Here is a 15,169-nt window from a genome sequence, read left to right on the forward strand (position 1 = left end):
TCTTAATTCTTGATTCTCTGTCATTCTCAGATCTACTACCATCTGTACCCAAAATACTACCTATAGAATATTTATAAACCATTACTTTACTCATTGTATGTATTTGGTTATTTCATTACTGTTATTTTATTGATGTAAAGTGACCTTGAGTGTCTCGAAAGGCAATGATTCTTGTCCAATATACGTAGGTTCAGAAATGGGGGAACTTTGGCTTTAGCTTTGCATGGGATTAGACCAACATCACAAAGACCATTTTTACTATTTGTAGGCCAGTGGTTTAAAGCTGAATGTCAGCCGTAAGAAAGAAGTGGAGTTGTACCTTCAAAAAAATACAATCAATATCAATCTAATCCCTTAACGCCACTGTATTCCTCTGTTAAAGGATACAATTATGTGTGTGTTATGTGTGCTTTTTCACCAGTTTCCAGAAGAATTTACAAGGGTGAGACGCAAGAGTGCCATGGCTCTGCGGTGGGAGGCGGGCGAGTTTGCCAAAAATGACTGAGAAGAAACAAGTGTACGGGTTCGCCATAAAAATGTCAGTATTGTTCTTCAAGATACACAAAACAGTGCAATTATTTGTTCTGTGTTGTTAAAACAATTGAAACTGTTTCTGTGGTAATTATAAATAAACATATGTCTGTGGCCTATTTTGTGAAGGCTAACTATATGATTAGTTTGATTGGTCGAGAGATTGTATAGCTTTTAGATACACATTCAGTTCAGATATTGTACGTCTTCATCAAATCTATATTACAGCAATGTAAATTACTGGAAGGCTGCTGGTTTTAGTTGTGACCATATTGTAGTATTTTCTATCGTGTTGGTCAATTAGGACCAGGTTTTAAAGTACAGTATATAGTTTGCCAACAGAACTTAACACCTGTACCAAAAGCGATAAACAAGAGGAACTAGTGATGTAAATGAGGATTACAACCTGTTGTTTGTCAACAGAAGGTTAACAAATTATGGATCATTCAGCAGTACTCTACAAGTGCATGTGGATCATGATTTGGGGCTAATTTCTTATGCCTTAGAGCCACAAACTAAACAGTTGTGGCCCCTCCTCTACCTGATGACTGATGGTTTAGCTCCAAGTTCCCCTTGGACTTTGATTATGATTAAGCAGTAGAGAATAGACTAGATGGCTGAATGGGTGGATGAATGGATAGATGGATGAATGACCACTAAAGTGACCATGCAGTAAATTTTATTGTTAATGTATTGCAGTATTGTATTGTTTGCTCATTGTTGTACTTGTGATATAGGATGTAAAAGTGTTCTGTGTCTAAGGACATAACAGGATTTGAAAAAAAGAAAAGCTAATGTTAGCTATGTTTGCCCCAACCTATATCATATGGTAAATGCTCTGGAATTAAAAAAAAAAAATTCTGATTTTGGGGCCCCCCTCCTCTAAGTTACAATTTAATACCTTCCACTACTGTAAAATAACCATATATAAATCAGTGCTGAGAAATAATCAATACAACGGTTCAAATAATAAAATTGACTCTTTTTATTTAATTTTTCAGTTGCTGTAGGAGCTTTACTCCTTTAACATTTTAATGCCAAATAATATATTCATCACATAGTGAAGATATGAACCTACTTTGACTTTTCAGCAAACTTATTATATATCCAAAACGAAGAACAACACTTGACAGAAATTTGAGTGTTGATTATTTGAGCTTTAGAGCGACTCAGGACCACATTGCACTGTATGACAAATGCATGTGTCAAAACCCTTGAACCTTAAGCTAAAAATAAGAGTTTTTGTCAAAAGTGTTGCCAAACTGTACAACACCAGTGTAATACATACAGTATTTGTTTTCTAAATTATATTTTGGGTGGCTGGTAACAAAAACAAAAATTACGATATTGTGTTGATGAGGATGATGACGATGGTTATTGTAGAACAGGGGTCAGGAAACTTTCTAGTTAGGGTATAATAAGTCTCTTAAATTTTGTTTTTTTTTAAATAACGTTGTTGTACTGAAGCATCTAATATATAAAATACTTCTTACCAATATTGCAACTTCTGGTGCTGCATGGTTTTGATGCGACTGGCTCCAGCGCGAAAAAGAAAACCCCATTAAATGCAACACCCCTGTGGATTAGAGTCGTGCAGCACTTTTTATGCCAGAAATAAAACGATGACATAGCTGAAAATCAAGCTGATGATTTTACCGCAATTATTTAACACACAACGCAAAGAGAGTACGCTGCTGCCACAAATGCATGAGAATGTTTTTTAGAAGTTATTTTAACAACAGTGGTTCTCAATTCTTTTCTGTCACACCCCCCTTGGGGACAGACATGTTTCCATTTCCCCTCCAACCCACACCCCCACAAATTGAAATACTATTAAGAACCTGGTAACATGTATATTTTTATCTGTACAAACAACTGTATGAGTTGCTGCCACCTAGTGACTGAAGGCTTGTTATCATTCAAGCATTACAGCAGGTGTACACTTATGCCCAGTGCGCCATATTCCATTGGAAGCCCCTCACGCCCGGGGGGGCCCACCCACTTTTTGAGAAGTACTGTTTAAACACTATGATTTTTGTAATGTTTTACTTCAATATCAGCAAAATTATTTATTGCTTATTGTGCTAAGGAATAGCTAAGATTTATCTGAGAGCCAGATGCAGTCATCAAAAGAGCCACATCTGGCTCGCAAGCCATAGTTTCCCGACCCCTGTTATAGAATAATAAAATTGATACCAACTACAGAAACAACAATTATTCTTTGCTATGCTGCATTTGTCCACATCGACTCTCTGTAATGCTAAGAAAAATTTACATTTAAATGAAAAGAAGGAAAACAGCTGTTACTGTTTGACTGCCAGAGTAATTTAGTCCCATCCTGTGTTTAAGTGTCACAAGCCACACTTGTCATTGTGATTTGATATTAGTAGTGTAGGTATAATACTAGAAAAAAACTGTGGCAAATGTGTTACTGTAAGTATTCGAAATAAGGTCCCAAACAAGTGTTTGCCCCCCCCCCCCCCCCCTCCCCCCCCCCCCCCCCCCCGGATACAAATTAATTTCCCCTCGACCCACAACCCCTGTGGATTGAAATACTATTGAGAACCTAATAACTTGTATATTTTTATCTGTACAAACCACTGTATGAGTTGCCACCTAGTGACTGGAGGCTTGTTATCATTCAAGCATTACAGCAGGTGTACACGTATGTCCAGCATGCCATATTCCACTGGAAGCCCCTCACAGCCCCCTCTCCGGCACCTGCGCCCCCTCTAGGGGGCTCCACCCCACTATTAAAAAAGTTTAGAATATATAATAAAGAGGCATTTACTGACCTGCGTTTAATACACAGTGGAAACATCTCCTTTCTCACTAAACATAATACCATGTTCACCCTAAAGCAGGGATGTCAATCTCATTTTCACTGGGGGGGCAGGGGAGAGGCACACTAGCAATACAGTTCCCCTTGAAGGGCCGGATGTAAATGTAAGACTGTACAGATGTAACTGCTCCATGTATTAATAAATGTTTCTGCAATTGATTATTATTTATTCAAGATACAAATATTGTTCATTGCTGTGTAAAAAACAACCAAACAAAAAAAAAACGGGGTAAGAACTCTCCTGCATGGACTTTATTAAATGTTTTTTAAGCTCCTGTGGGTCATACAAAATGATTTGTTGGGTACAAACAAAATAAAAACATGTATTCAATATATCAAACTACTTTGAACATTGGGTTATGTTGACAACGTGCACTCCTGCCCTGATAACTAACTAACCCTGTAACAGCATTCTTATCCAAAAAAAACTTTTTTATGTTTTATTCTATAATGAAAGTTAATGGTTTTTCATGATCTATTACTGACGATGATTATGTAAATAGCTCCCACCAGGAAGGTTTAATCTCAATTGCATTTTGATGACAAAACCCTGCTTATTGTCTATCATATTGTGGTGTTTGTAATTATTTATTGGTGCAAAAATAAAATTGCTTTCAAACAGTTTTTCTTTGGAATTTAAAGTATGACTACTTTCCAGATGACTGATCTTCAGAGACCTGAGGGGTATTGCACAAAAGTAGAATAACAATATCCAGGATAACTAAGTCACTATACTTATGCCGGGCCAGGATGAAAAGGCGTGGCTTTAAGTATCAGAGCTTAGACTGAAGGTCTAAGTTCTGACATTGAGCATGCTCTTCTGTTCCTCACGCTGATTGGCTCATGCATCTTAGCATCTCTCAGCATCTCCCCTTGTCCGTCCGCCACTACAGTACGTTGCTGTAAAGTTTGTGCTCTTGTGTTTGAAAGTGAAAGTTTGTCCTAATTTAATGCCCTACGATGCCTCCTAAACGCTTCATAGAGTGAAAGTTTGTCCTAATTTAATGCCCCACGATGCCTCCTAAACGCTTCATATACGGTCCTTCCATCCTGGTCAGTATTTACTCCTCTTTCCTTGGTCCCGGCTCCAGGAAAGGCTTTCTGGATTCACAAAGCCGGCCGGACCGTGACGCTGACTTGGTTGCTATGGCCACATACGCCGTGGAGCAAACCTTGCTCTGTAGCAGTTTTAAGGTCCTTAAGTCTGAGTTAAGGAGTCAGTCCGCAGTCATATGCAGGGTATGGCCGTTTGTTGAGAAGCCTGCGGACGTCGCAGCTCAGTTGCTTAGAAGAAATTGATGCCAGGAAAGAATCCTGAGACTAGTGGTGTGCGATACTGCATATTTTGGTATCAATCCGATACCAATACGGACCAGTATCATACCGATACCGATCCGATACTTTTCATTAAATAAGGTGGATGGATCATTGAATTGCTAAATCTCAATTAATTTTCATGGCTTTAAGTGTTTTCGGTGATGTTTCCTTTTTTTTATTATTAAAACCCAGGACAGAATGAGGACAAAGTGTATTAATTAAATCTGAACAGTTCTTGCTCCAACGGATTGAAGCAAAAGGTACGGGACACGACATGGTTCGTGTTATCTGCGAGGCAGCCTTCATATGTTGTCGGGCACGAGCGTCACTCAGACTTACCTCAACTCAGGCTTCCGAGAGCTAATTGTAATCCGTCCAGCCATTTTCATCCGTTTATCTGTTACCAGGTTGCGGTGGGTGGTAAGTGAAAGTACCAACCGCCCTAACCGGAATTCGAACTTGCCCAGGAGGTGAACCCTAGGGTTCCACACCAATGACAGAGACATTGCTTCTGGGCCAAATCGCAACTAATTGTAATCCGCTTTTGTGAAACTGGAAAGTCAGACTTGGACCTCTCTGGCTTCCGGAAAGCCAGAGCTGTGACTTTAACGCAGCGTTTTGAGCCCACAGAACCTATGCGTTGTAGTTGTAATTTTTTCCAATCTGGGATCAATAAAGTACATCTATCTATCTATCTATCTAGTTTATGTTTTGCTGCAATCCATGCCTTGTAGTTTATGTTTTTAAATTTTGAAAGACCATGGACATGCTGAAAAACACATTCTTGACAGGATCGACGGAAGAAATAGCAGTGAATCACTAGCCTCCTGGTCAGGAGCAGGCTAGCGGCAGAGAATAAATCACCATATTAACTTCGCTATACAGTAGGTTAACTTTGTCCTGTGTTCTTTAACTTGACTTTAGAATCAATTTAACCAGTATGGGCAACATATTCCAACTTAATCCCTTGTCTTGGGTTTGTGCAATACCCCTTTAGCTGCATGGCCCAACATGTTGTGTTGTTGTTGGATTCTTCTGTAACAAATATAAAATAGATGATAGAGAAGCCCAGAAAAGGAAATTTCAGTCTTGTCAGGGCTGCTATTGCTACAGAATAGCATCTTAATTAAAGTCATTGGCTGAGGGACCCTTGTACATTGGTGGATCATAGGACTACTCTAATTAGCATTAAGGCATTAACTCTCAATAAAATTCCATTGTGGCCTTCTGAGAAACGATACGCACAAAACCATTCTCTACTTTTTCTTACACCAAACAGACAATGAAGCAACCACATTTTCTAATGCTAATGTCCCAGAGCCAGGGGCTCCCGGCTGGTCCTGATTCTGCGATTCCTACTTCTCAAGTAGTTCCGGAGGCGGAGGCTGCCATTTTCCTAGTTGTCCCGGACCCGGTGGCTGTCGCTCGGCCCGCTAGTCTTGGTTCTGCGGCTGACGTTCCTCTGGCAGCTCCTTGTGAATCCTCTGTGATTCCTCACAAACGGAGTTTCTATATACATACACACATATATATATACAATATATATGCACTGCAACACAAAACCATCTAATAACTAATCAGTGAAACAATTGTTTTTTTATATAAATGAAATGGTATTTTAAACAAATGAATGGCACAATATAGTAAATTGATATGATTAATACCAAATGAATTAATTAAATGACATTTAATGACACGTTTATGTATTTCATACAAAATTTTATTGAATGATGATACATTTAAGCAATAATTTAAACAACATTTTCTGTCCTCCACACAATTACAAAAACAAGGTTTAAAATATTTAATTTTTATTTTTCAGAGACATATCCAATGTGTTAGAAAGCAGGATCTGTAGGAGACTTGCAACCACCAGAACATTAAGACTGTTCCCCAGCGCTTTGTACTTCTGCCTCAACGAGGTTTGTGCCGGGAAGCCTGAAAAAGTTGCAACAGCATTTAAAAGACACAAATGGTCATTTCAAATAAGGGGTTATCTCTGACCTCAAACTGGATTTGGTCAAGACAGATAACCTCTCAAACTTAAAGATATCAAGTCACGTTTTGCCACAGAGAGTTGGGTTTGAAACTAGAGGGACTATACATGATTGATTGTAAATATGAATTTCAGTTTTGTTTTCCTATGCTGCAAGTGTGCAAAATGGCTATGAGTGTATACCAGGCATGGGCCCATTCTGCTTTTTAATCCTGCCCCCCTGCCCCCCGCCCCCAATTTATTTATTTATTGATGATAATTTAATTAAATGATTTCATTTAATGGTATTTTTTAATCATTATACTTCTTCCATTTCACTGCAATACCCACGTTTCCCCAATAGGTGTAGAAAATGATAAAAGCATTTTAAATTGATATTCATATTTATATATATATATCATGCCTTCATATTTTAAGTTTCAAAGAATAAATCAGTTACCAAAATTATGAAAATATATTTTTGGCACATTCCAAAAGTGTATAATATAATATGTACATAAGGTAATAGGGTACAGGCCTACTGTCCTGCTATAAGTAAAAGCCACAACTATAAATACTCCAATTATCAAACATACACACATGCACACACAGACTTACTGAAGCTGTGGGGAAAGCCCATTAGATTTCCAACCTCTCGGGGTGTAAAATATCGGAGCTTCAGTTTCAGGAGCCGCTGGAGTTTTTCTTCTTCCGAGCACTGCTCGAGGTCAGTAAACACACTCTCCAACTGTTAAACACAAATTCAGACTGTATCACTTCTAAGAAAAAACATGCATTAGCCATAGATACACATTTCTTCATGATGATTTGATGGCTTTTCATTCGCACCAGCAAGGCTGTTGAATGGTTGAAACAGTTTCGTTTTCCTTTCAAAAAGAATTTTTTTTTTTTATTGTGGAGGAAAAATGCAATTTGTTAAGTGTACTCTAGTGTTTTAAAGCCTAGATAATGACCGAATGAAAATCCCGAGGGAAACAGCAACAGGCAGGCTATCAGAAGGTCGCACTACCTGGGTATAATTAACAGTAAACATCTATCATTCCGTGGAGCTGTCAACCAATTAAATTTGAGCGGATTATTCACAGGTTGATTTAATCACAATGCGATTAATCTGTGATTAATCCCATATGAATCCGCATTCCGAAATATGACAAAAATATTTCAATTAAACCTGTACAAAAAGTTTTAAAAAGTACATACCAAAATTTAGTTTCATTTTATTAGTGTGCATTTTAACGGTGGCTTGTGGAACGTGTCAAATGTTGCAACTTTTCAAAATTTAGGTGAAGCCCATGAAGTCAACAATATTAATCAGCCTACAGTCTCTCAAAAAACACATTTGAGGATTCTGTTAATCGGCTTGTCGATCGTGGACATACTTTCTGCCCTGCACTCAGTGAAGCTGTACTGACACAAGCCAGACATCAGACCAAGGGCCTCATGTACAAAAACTTAAGTGAACTTTCTTACCGAAACATGATGTGCGCTAAAAAACCCAGAAACTGACGAAGGCATAAAAAAAAAAATAAAAAAAAATCAGATGTATCCAAGCATGTGTCTAATAAATTTCCCAGTGAACATGTAATTGAGAAATAAATAATAGCAAATAATAGAATAATAGTGTAAAAATCACTATTGGGGTCCTTGACTTACGTCAAGGTTCTGGAGTTCCGTTTCTACTGTACGACGTAACATACTGATTTTCCGCTGCAAGTCGGCACTCACAAGTTGTACATACTGTACCCACGCTAACATGGTGATAACATCATAATGGAGGACGTAAAAACATCCAAAGCGTCTGACTTACACTTGGGAGCCATTATGAAGGGGAAAAAGTTCCCAGGAAAGAATGGAGCACAATAAAAGGTATGGCGTACATCGGGCGATGAACAGCCTGCGGTAAACAAAACCGTCTTCCGCATCTTCAGCACCATATGACAACAAATTAATCTGCTCGTCTTGCCAACCATTTCCCGTGTAAAATTTGTTTAAACACCATACATCGGAATGATGTCAAAATACGTTCTTCATAATTTACGGCAGTTGGCGTAACAACGAAACGTGGTAGGTTGAGGACGTTGGGTGGTTGTGACACCCAAATTCCTTCGCTATGTAGTTTGGCAGCTAAATTGGCACTTTTTCAAAAGACACTTTCTGGGCAACAAAACCAAATAGTGTATTTTTTTTTCAGATTAAGCAGAAGGTCAGAACTTACCTGTGTACTCATACAGCCTTGGAGTACTGAGCCAGTTCCCTCTACATATCGCTGATAGCTGATGAGATAAAACAAACATTGATCAGAGACAGGGACATTTGACCCATAACCCTACACTAACAAACACTAATAATATTATTTAGTACAAATCTAACAAGAACTATGAAGTTAGTTCCTACATCTGTACTCTAATTGTACGTATTTGTCAATCGATCCATTTTCGTCCACTTATCCGTTACCGAGTTGCGGGGGCAGCAGTCGGCACGTAAATCACACTGCACCGTACCAGCCTCTCATAAACCTTCCAGCAGGTGGTGAGTCCACTGGAAGGTGTTAACCACCCTAACCGGGATTCGATCTTGTTCAGAAGCGAACGTTTTCGTCCACTTATCCGTTACCGAGTTGCGGGGGCAGCAGTCGGCACGTAAATCACACTGCACCGTACCAGCCTCTCATAAACCTTCCAGCAGGTGGTGAGTCCACTGGAAGGTGTTAACCACCCTAACCGGGATTCGATCTTGTTCAGAAGCGAACGCTGGGGTTCCACACCAATAACAGAGACACTGCCTCTGGGCCAAAGCGCCATTGTATGCATTTGCATTGTATGTAATTTGCTATATTTTAACAGATTTTTGCTACTAGCCTGTAGTGTAATCTATCTGCTTCTTGTCACTTGTTCCCATTTTCTCTCTACCACTGCGCCCATGCCTATTTTTTACATTCCCCCTTTGCTAAGGCAGACAAGGGTGTGTGATTCAATATGGTTTTCATTTTTGGACCACACTGTCAACCTCTTACATAATAGTGTAGGACTGATTGTAAATGGAACGCTCAAAATGAAATACATATCCCGCAAACCACTAGACTTAGGCTTTCTGAACCTTCTAAGAAGTATGTTCCTCCATCTGTCTGTCTGTCTGTGGGTCGGGCTAATCCATGATAGTGTGAACAAGGGGGTGTTCTGGAGACAGACTGTAACCGGGGTGCCCTGAAAACGCCCTCGTCAGTTACTTTTTCCCCTAATGAAATTAACACAGATAAACAATGAATAACCTTGGTCGAGCCAGATTGTATCGACTAACAAATTGACCAGTCAACAAGGAGATTACAGCGCTAGAAGAAGAAGTATTGTTTTTCATGCATGAAAAAATGTTTGCTTTTACTTAATAAATAATCCAAGATTATTTTGTAAAAAAAAAAAAATTAAGCAACAAAAGAAAAACGTAAGTAAGCAAATGAGGCATCCCTTCATAATTCCAGCAGCTTGGGTGCTATTACTGTAAATGTATAACGTAACAGATGTGTACCTACCCTTTCGTAAAGCAAACAGATCGCCTGCATGTGGGTTTAACGATGTCTAGAAGAAGAGCGTATCGCAGCAGGGTTTTCGGGGAAAGGAGGTATTGTTCCATGTTTTTTTCCGGCTCAGGTTCAAGAAAGTCTTGAATCTGCCTGATGTTGTGGTCTTTGTTTTGATTCGTCTTCCTCTGAGCATCAGACGCAGTCTCCAGTTTATAAAGAACGTGACCTTTCTTCACTTCCCCTTCCTGTTGGCCTGCGCTGATTAAAGCAGAGGCCTTCGGCAGCTCCTGAATAGGGATAAATGATTTTACTTCTTAGACTTGGTTTGATTTTGAGTGTTAAAGTGTTGAACCGTTCTTCTGTTATCTATACTTGTATCATCATTTCCGGACTATTGAGTGCACCTGAATATAAGATGCATGCACTAAATTTAAAAAGAAAAAAAAAGAATTGTACATATACAGGCTGCACCTCTCTATAAGCCACTGGTGTCCACATTCTTTTTTAAATTTTAATTAAATAAATGATTTTTTTTTTCCGAACAGTGTCTGTAACACAGCTGGTTATACATAAGCTCTTTCCTGCTTCAGAGCACTAGCACTAGCTTCAGAGCACACTAGCCCCCGGGCTAACGCCCTTCACTTCGAGCTACAAATGTTCTAAATAAACAAGCCAGCAGTAGAAACTTATGAATTGCTCTGTGGTATGTTAACCGAAAGCTACTGTTAATCACTCCCTGAACTTAAGACTCGCATTTTTCACCAAGGTAGTTTTCTTTCAAAACTGAGATCTGTGGTACGACAATACTAATGTCACAACTATGGCCTGTACTTCAACATTATAGCAAAATTATTATAGAGCAACGGTACCAAACCTTTTCTGTGTCACAATCCAACTTCATGTCAGACAATATCCGTTCAATCTTCTCATCTAAGTTCTATGAAAAAAAAAAAAGAAGAAGAAAGAACATGGGAATGCAGAGAGGATTTGGCACATAAAAATGGCATGTCCTAATAACCCGTTACTACACTTTGGATAAGCATTACAACTACAGCATGTAAATATTGAATGTGTTTTGTTTTGAATACTTTGTTAAGATAACCTTTTGATCGGGAATATCTAGAAAAGTGAAAACAATACTGAAATACTTGACTTTGAGGATTTTATTGTCCAAAAAATTTACTAATTCGACTTTGAGGATTTTATTGTCCAAAAAAATGTATTAATTGGCAAGTGACAGTTGCATTATTGTTTGTAAGGATAAAGATTTCCTTATGCTTGCCAGAAAAGGTAACCCATTTATAACAGATAATTTATATGCTAAAATAACAAATACAATACCGTATTGCCTGGACTATAAGTTGCTCTGGAGTTATAAGTCGCACCAGCCAGCTACAGTGCCCTCTAGTGGCTGTCAGTGTGAAAATAACGAACGTAAATTTTCAACGGTACAGGAGTAGCAGATACTGGTACAAAATCTTGGCGTGCCTTCTAGCGGCTGTCGGTGTGAAAATAACACACGTGAAATTATATATTTTAATATATAAGTTGCACCTGTGCATAAGTCGCAAACTCAGCTAAAGAATGAAAAAAGCGCAACTTCAGTCTAGAAAAATAGGGTATACAAATTATACATTTTAATATTGGTATTTGAATTGACATCCTTTCTGAAGTCTTACCATCGATGTCAGTAATGTTGAGTTTTCTGCAGGAATCTTAGCAATCATAAAATAACGCAGTCTTGAATTTGGGATTCCTACCTGAAATTGGGAATACAAGTGAAAAGGTAATTACAATATTTAGCTGCCCTCACATTACAAATGCACTAAATTATAAAAAGAATTAAATACGCAGTAGACAATCCTTACACATGTGGGTGAGATCAAAAATTCCTGAAATTCATATCCACATTGCTCAAGTGTTTTCACCATACATTCCCTAGTGAGTAGAAGCAAAAAATAAAAATAAAAATAAATCATCCTTATATAAAACATAGAATAAAAAGAGACACCTCACTCTTGCTAACTGACCAAAAGTGGCAATGCTCGCACAAAACGGACACGTTTAAGATGCGTGAAAACGGTAAATGTTTTCAGGTAAATTACTGTTCTATTATTTGCTAAAGGTTAGCTTTGGCTCAGTTCCATTACTTGTAAGAAATAAACATACAAAAACAGTAAAACAAAACAAAAGAAAAACAACCATGTACTTCGTTGGTTCTATAGTGTAGTGGTTAGCAAGGCTGCCTTGAAAGCAGAGCAGAGAGTCCTGGGTTCGATTCCCAGAGGAACCATATGCTTGGGGCATGCTAGGGGCAACCTGTTAACAGCATAACTGCTGCTAACACAACAATTTCCCAAATATGGGATCTATATAGTACAGTTGTTTGTTTTAGTAGTTTTTTTGATTAGAAACAAATACGGCATAAACTTTTAAAACAGTTTTACTTGCCCTTTATCATGTTGCAACTGTACCCTATCATAATTACCTGGCCGAAGAAGTCTCAAAGCCTTTGACGTTTTCCAGCAGGATCCAGTGGGGCAGTCTATGTAGCCTGCCAACGAGTTCCATATGAAAGTGAATAGAAAAACATTCACATGAAAAATTAAATACTGAATATAAAATAAAACTTAATTAATGCAGTTAATACTCGTAAAGATCTATGTTGTTTAATGTTGTTTGTTCCATAGTGCATCTAGATTACCTACATTTTACCTTTGCCAATTCTCTTTTGCTTTTGAAATGTGTCATCAAAAATTGTTTGTACTATAGTGCCTTAATATGTTAAGGTAGATCATTCTATACAGTGTATATGTAAGAATGCTGAAGTCATTTTCAAAACCCTTTTAAGACTTTTCAAGACCTTCCAAAAATGTTTAATGACCTCATGGCAACCAGTGGTGATTTTGACAGCAAATTCTTAGTCTTAGTCTTTTGAATAACACACTATATAGTTTTATTCATATTTTCATCATCTGAAATCTTTTTGTATTCGTCTAGTTTTAGTCTACTAAATATCATAAATGTTTTAGTCGGGTAAATCTGTGGTAGATTTATTTACCTATGTGAATCTCCATTATTTCCAGTCATCCAAAGATATCCATTAATCTGTTTTTGAATTAAAATTTTATTCTCCAATATAGGCACAGCAACAGTTGTAATATGGAATATGTTCTTTGTTGTTGTATATTTCTGTCTGTCTGTTCAAAAAAATGTATAAATTCGTATTATAATTTATAATAATAATTATAGTTTAATTTTTTTTTTTTTTTAAATATATTAGTAATGTGTAATTTTTAGGGATGTCCGATAATCGGCCGACCGATATTGAGCACGCCAGCATGGTGTTATTTTTAAAAGTCGCAGGGTGTAAAATAAATACATACATGCAAACGTTATGCAGTGAAATTGTTTGGACAAAGCTTGAACACCAACAAAATGTAATACTTCAGTACCTCGCAAAAGTGCAAAAAACTGAACTCAATGTCAAGTGTTCTATTCTGGCTAACAAAAAAAAAAAGAAGAAAAGAGAAAGAAATTGCAACATTAATCCTTTCAAACCTTGGAAGAAGATCAAGAACATAGAGGAAGCTCTTGGTTCTGGGGTCTTGAATATCACCCTGTCGACCGATCCTGCACAGAATAACACAAACACAAAAAATTGGTTTGCCTCATGCCATTTTCCATCAATTTTCGGTTTAGCTGACCAACACAAACCTTTTCCCATTCCTTTCCTCCATAATCACCCATCATTGGCCTTAGCTTTTACAACTGCCACTGCTCTATTTGCCGTGCTTCCAGCCACATAGCCTCAACATCTTAATAAACCCAAAAATTCTCAAATTTGCTTTTCCCGGTGAATACTCCTGTCTAATTTCTAACTTTTGAAAAAAATTGAAATGAAAAAATAGAAATGTACCTACCATATGCAGTAGGAACTCATGCTCAGGTGATAGTTTCCCCAGGCACACTTTTTTTTATTTTTTAGTCAATGATGTCTGCATAGGGCAGGCATGGAAAAACTACAGAGCGGGGGCCGGATGCGGCCTGTTTGGCTTTTTGATCCAGCCCGCTAAACCTGTCCAAATTATATTTTAAATTAAAATTATCATTATAGTTCTGCCTTTCCCATGCAATGCCCATATTTACCCAGTAGATGGCGTAGAAAAGGCTAAAAGCATTTTAGCATTATAGCTTTTATGCATGACTTTTACATGTCAATTATTTTAGCTCACAGTGCTTACAGTAATCTATCTGCTCCTGACCCGGCACTTACATTTTAGGACCCATTGTGGCCCGTCAGACAAAAAGTTTTCCCATGCCTGCTTTAGGGGCTCTGATAGTAATTTATGAATATCTTATTTTCCCATGCCTGCTTTAGGGGCTCTGCACAATTACAGCAAATTCCATTAAAACAACATGAACCAGTGAAATAAATATATGGCTGAAAATATATTATTAAAAGTTGCACTTCTAAATTTAATATAAAATAACAGCCAGGATTACTAAAATATTACTATTATCTACCTGAATATACTTTGCCATTATAACACCCTAATCTCAACTATAACTATATTGTTATGATAGTAATTTATGAATATCTTGGATTGATCAGCAGAATTTAAGAGGACTGCTAAACAATGCTGAGGCAAGTTTGACTCAGGCTGCCGCTTTTAAACAGCTATTTAACTAGGACTGTGCCTATAATTGGGTCACATATAGTGCATATAAACCTCAAAAGACCTACCTGGTGAAAGGTTGACAAGGAGGACTCATCAAAATCATGTCAAAATCCAATTTATTAAAATCATCTAATGGTATACCCTAAAAACAGAAAAACAGAAATAAAAAGTGAATTTTTAATCAAATTAAATTTATTTTTAATTAAAGTTTCCTTTAATGAGATAACATATCTTTAGTAGTGGGTTGCACCCAGAGGTGGGACCAAGTCATTGCTTTGCAAGTC

General features: G+C 37.6%; 2 protein-coding genes and 1 non-coding gene across 6 annotated transcripts in view; 2 read left to right on the plus strand and 1 right to left on the minus strand.

Moving 5' to 3' along the window:
* Nucleotides 1-3,997, plus strand: part of palmdb (palmdelphin b) — a 41,426-nt gene extending 37,429 nt beyond the window's left edge. For both annotated transcript variants that reach the window (XM_017031748.2, XM_008307366.3), the window contains one exon: nt 422-3,997. In XM_017031748.2, coding sequence (XP_016887237.1) covers nt 422-505 — 84 coding nt within the window. In that variant the 3' untranslated portion in view covers nt 506-3,997. The remainder of the gene's footprint in view (nt 1-421) is intronic.
* Nucleotides 3,998-6,394: 2,397 nt separating this feature from the next.
* The window catches only part of trdmt1 (tRNA aspartic acid methyltransferase 1), an 11,155-nt gene continuing 2,380 nt past the window's right edge, over nt 6,395-15,169 (minus strand). For 2 of the 3 annotated variants that reach the window (XM_017031776.2, XM_025054642.1), the window contains exons 4-13: nt 14,951-15,027; nt 13,765-13,836; nt 12,692-12,757; nt 12,072-12,141; nt 11,883-11,963; nt 11,078-11,140; nt 10,213-10,490; nt 8,902-8,959; nt 7,284-7,413; nt 6,395-6,628 (exon numbers count right to left, since the gene is read on the minus strand). In XM_017031776.2, the coding sequence (XP_016887265.1) occupies nt 6,495-6,628; nt 7,284-7,413; nt 8,902-8,959; nt 10,213-10,490; nt 11,078-11,140; nt 11,883-11,963; nt 12,072-12,141; nt 12,692-12,757; nt 13,765-13,836; nt 14,951-15,027 (1,029 nt within the window). In that variant the 3' untranslated portion in view covers nt 6,395-6,494. The remainder of the gene's footprint in view (nt 6,629-7,283; nt 7,414-8,901; nt 8,960-10,212; nt 10,491-11,077; nt 11,141-11,882; nt 11,964-12,071; nt 12,142-12,691; nt 12,758-13,764; nt 13,837-14,950; nt 15,028-15,169) is intronic. The other variant, XR_003049417.1, reaches the window with a different exon arrangement.
* Nucleotides 12,419-12,496, plus strand: trnas-uga (transfer RNA serine (anticodon UGA)). Its single transcript is given in 2 exon segments — nt 12,419-12,455; nt 12,461-12,496. It is a non-coding gene; the product is annotated as a tRNA-Ser (tRNA).

The sequence above is a fragment of the Cynoglossus semilaevis genome, chromosome 3 (genome assembly GCF_000523025.1).
Source record: "Cynoglossus semilaevis isolate Cse_v1.0 chromosome 3, Cse_v1.0, whole genome shotgun sequence".
Classification (NCBI taxonomy): domain Eukaryota; kingdom Metazoa; phylum Chordata; class Actinopteri; order Pleuronectiformes; family Cynoglossidae; genus Cynoglossus; species Cynoglossus semilaevis.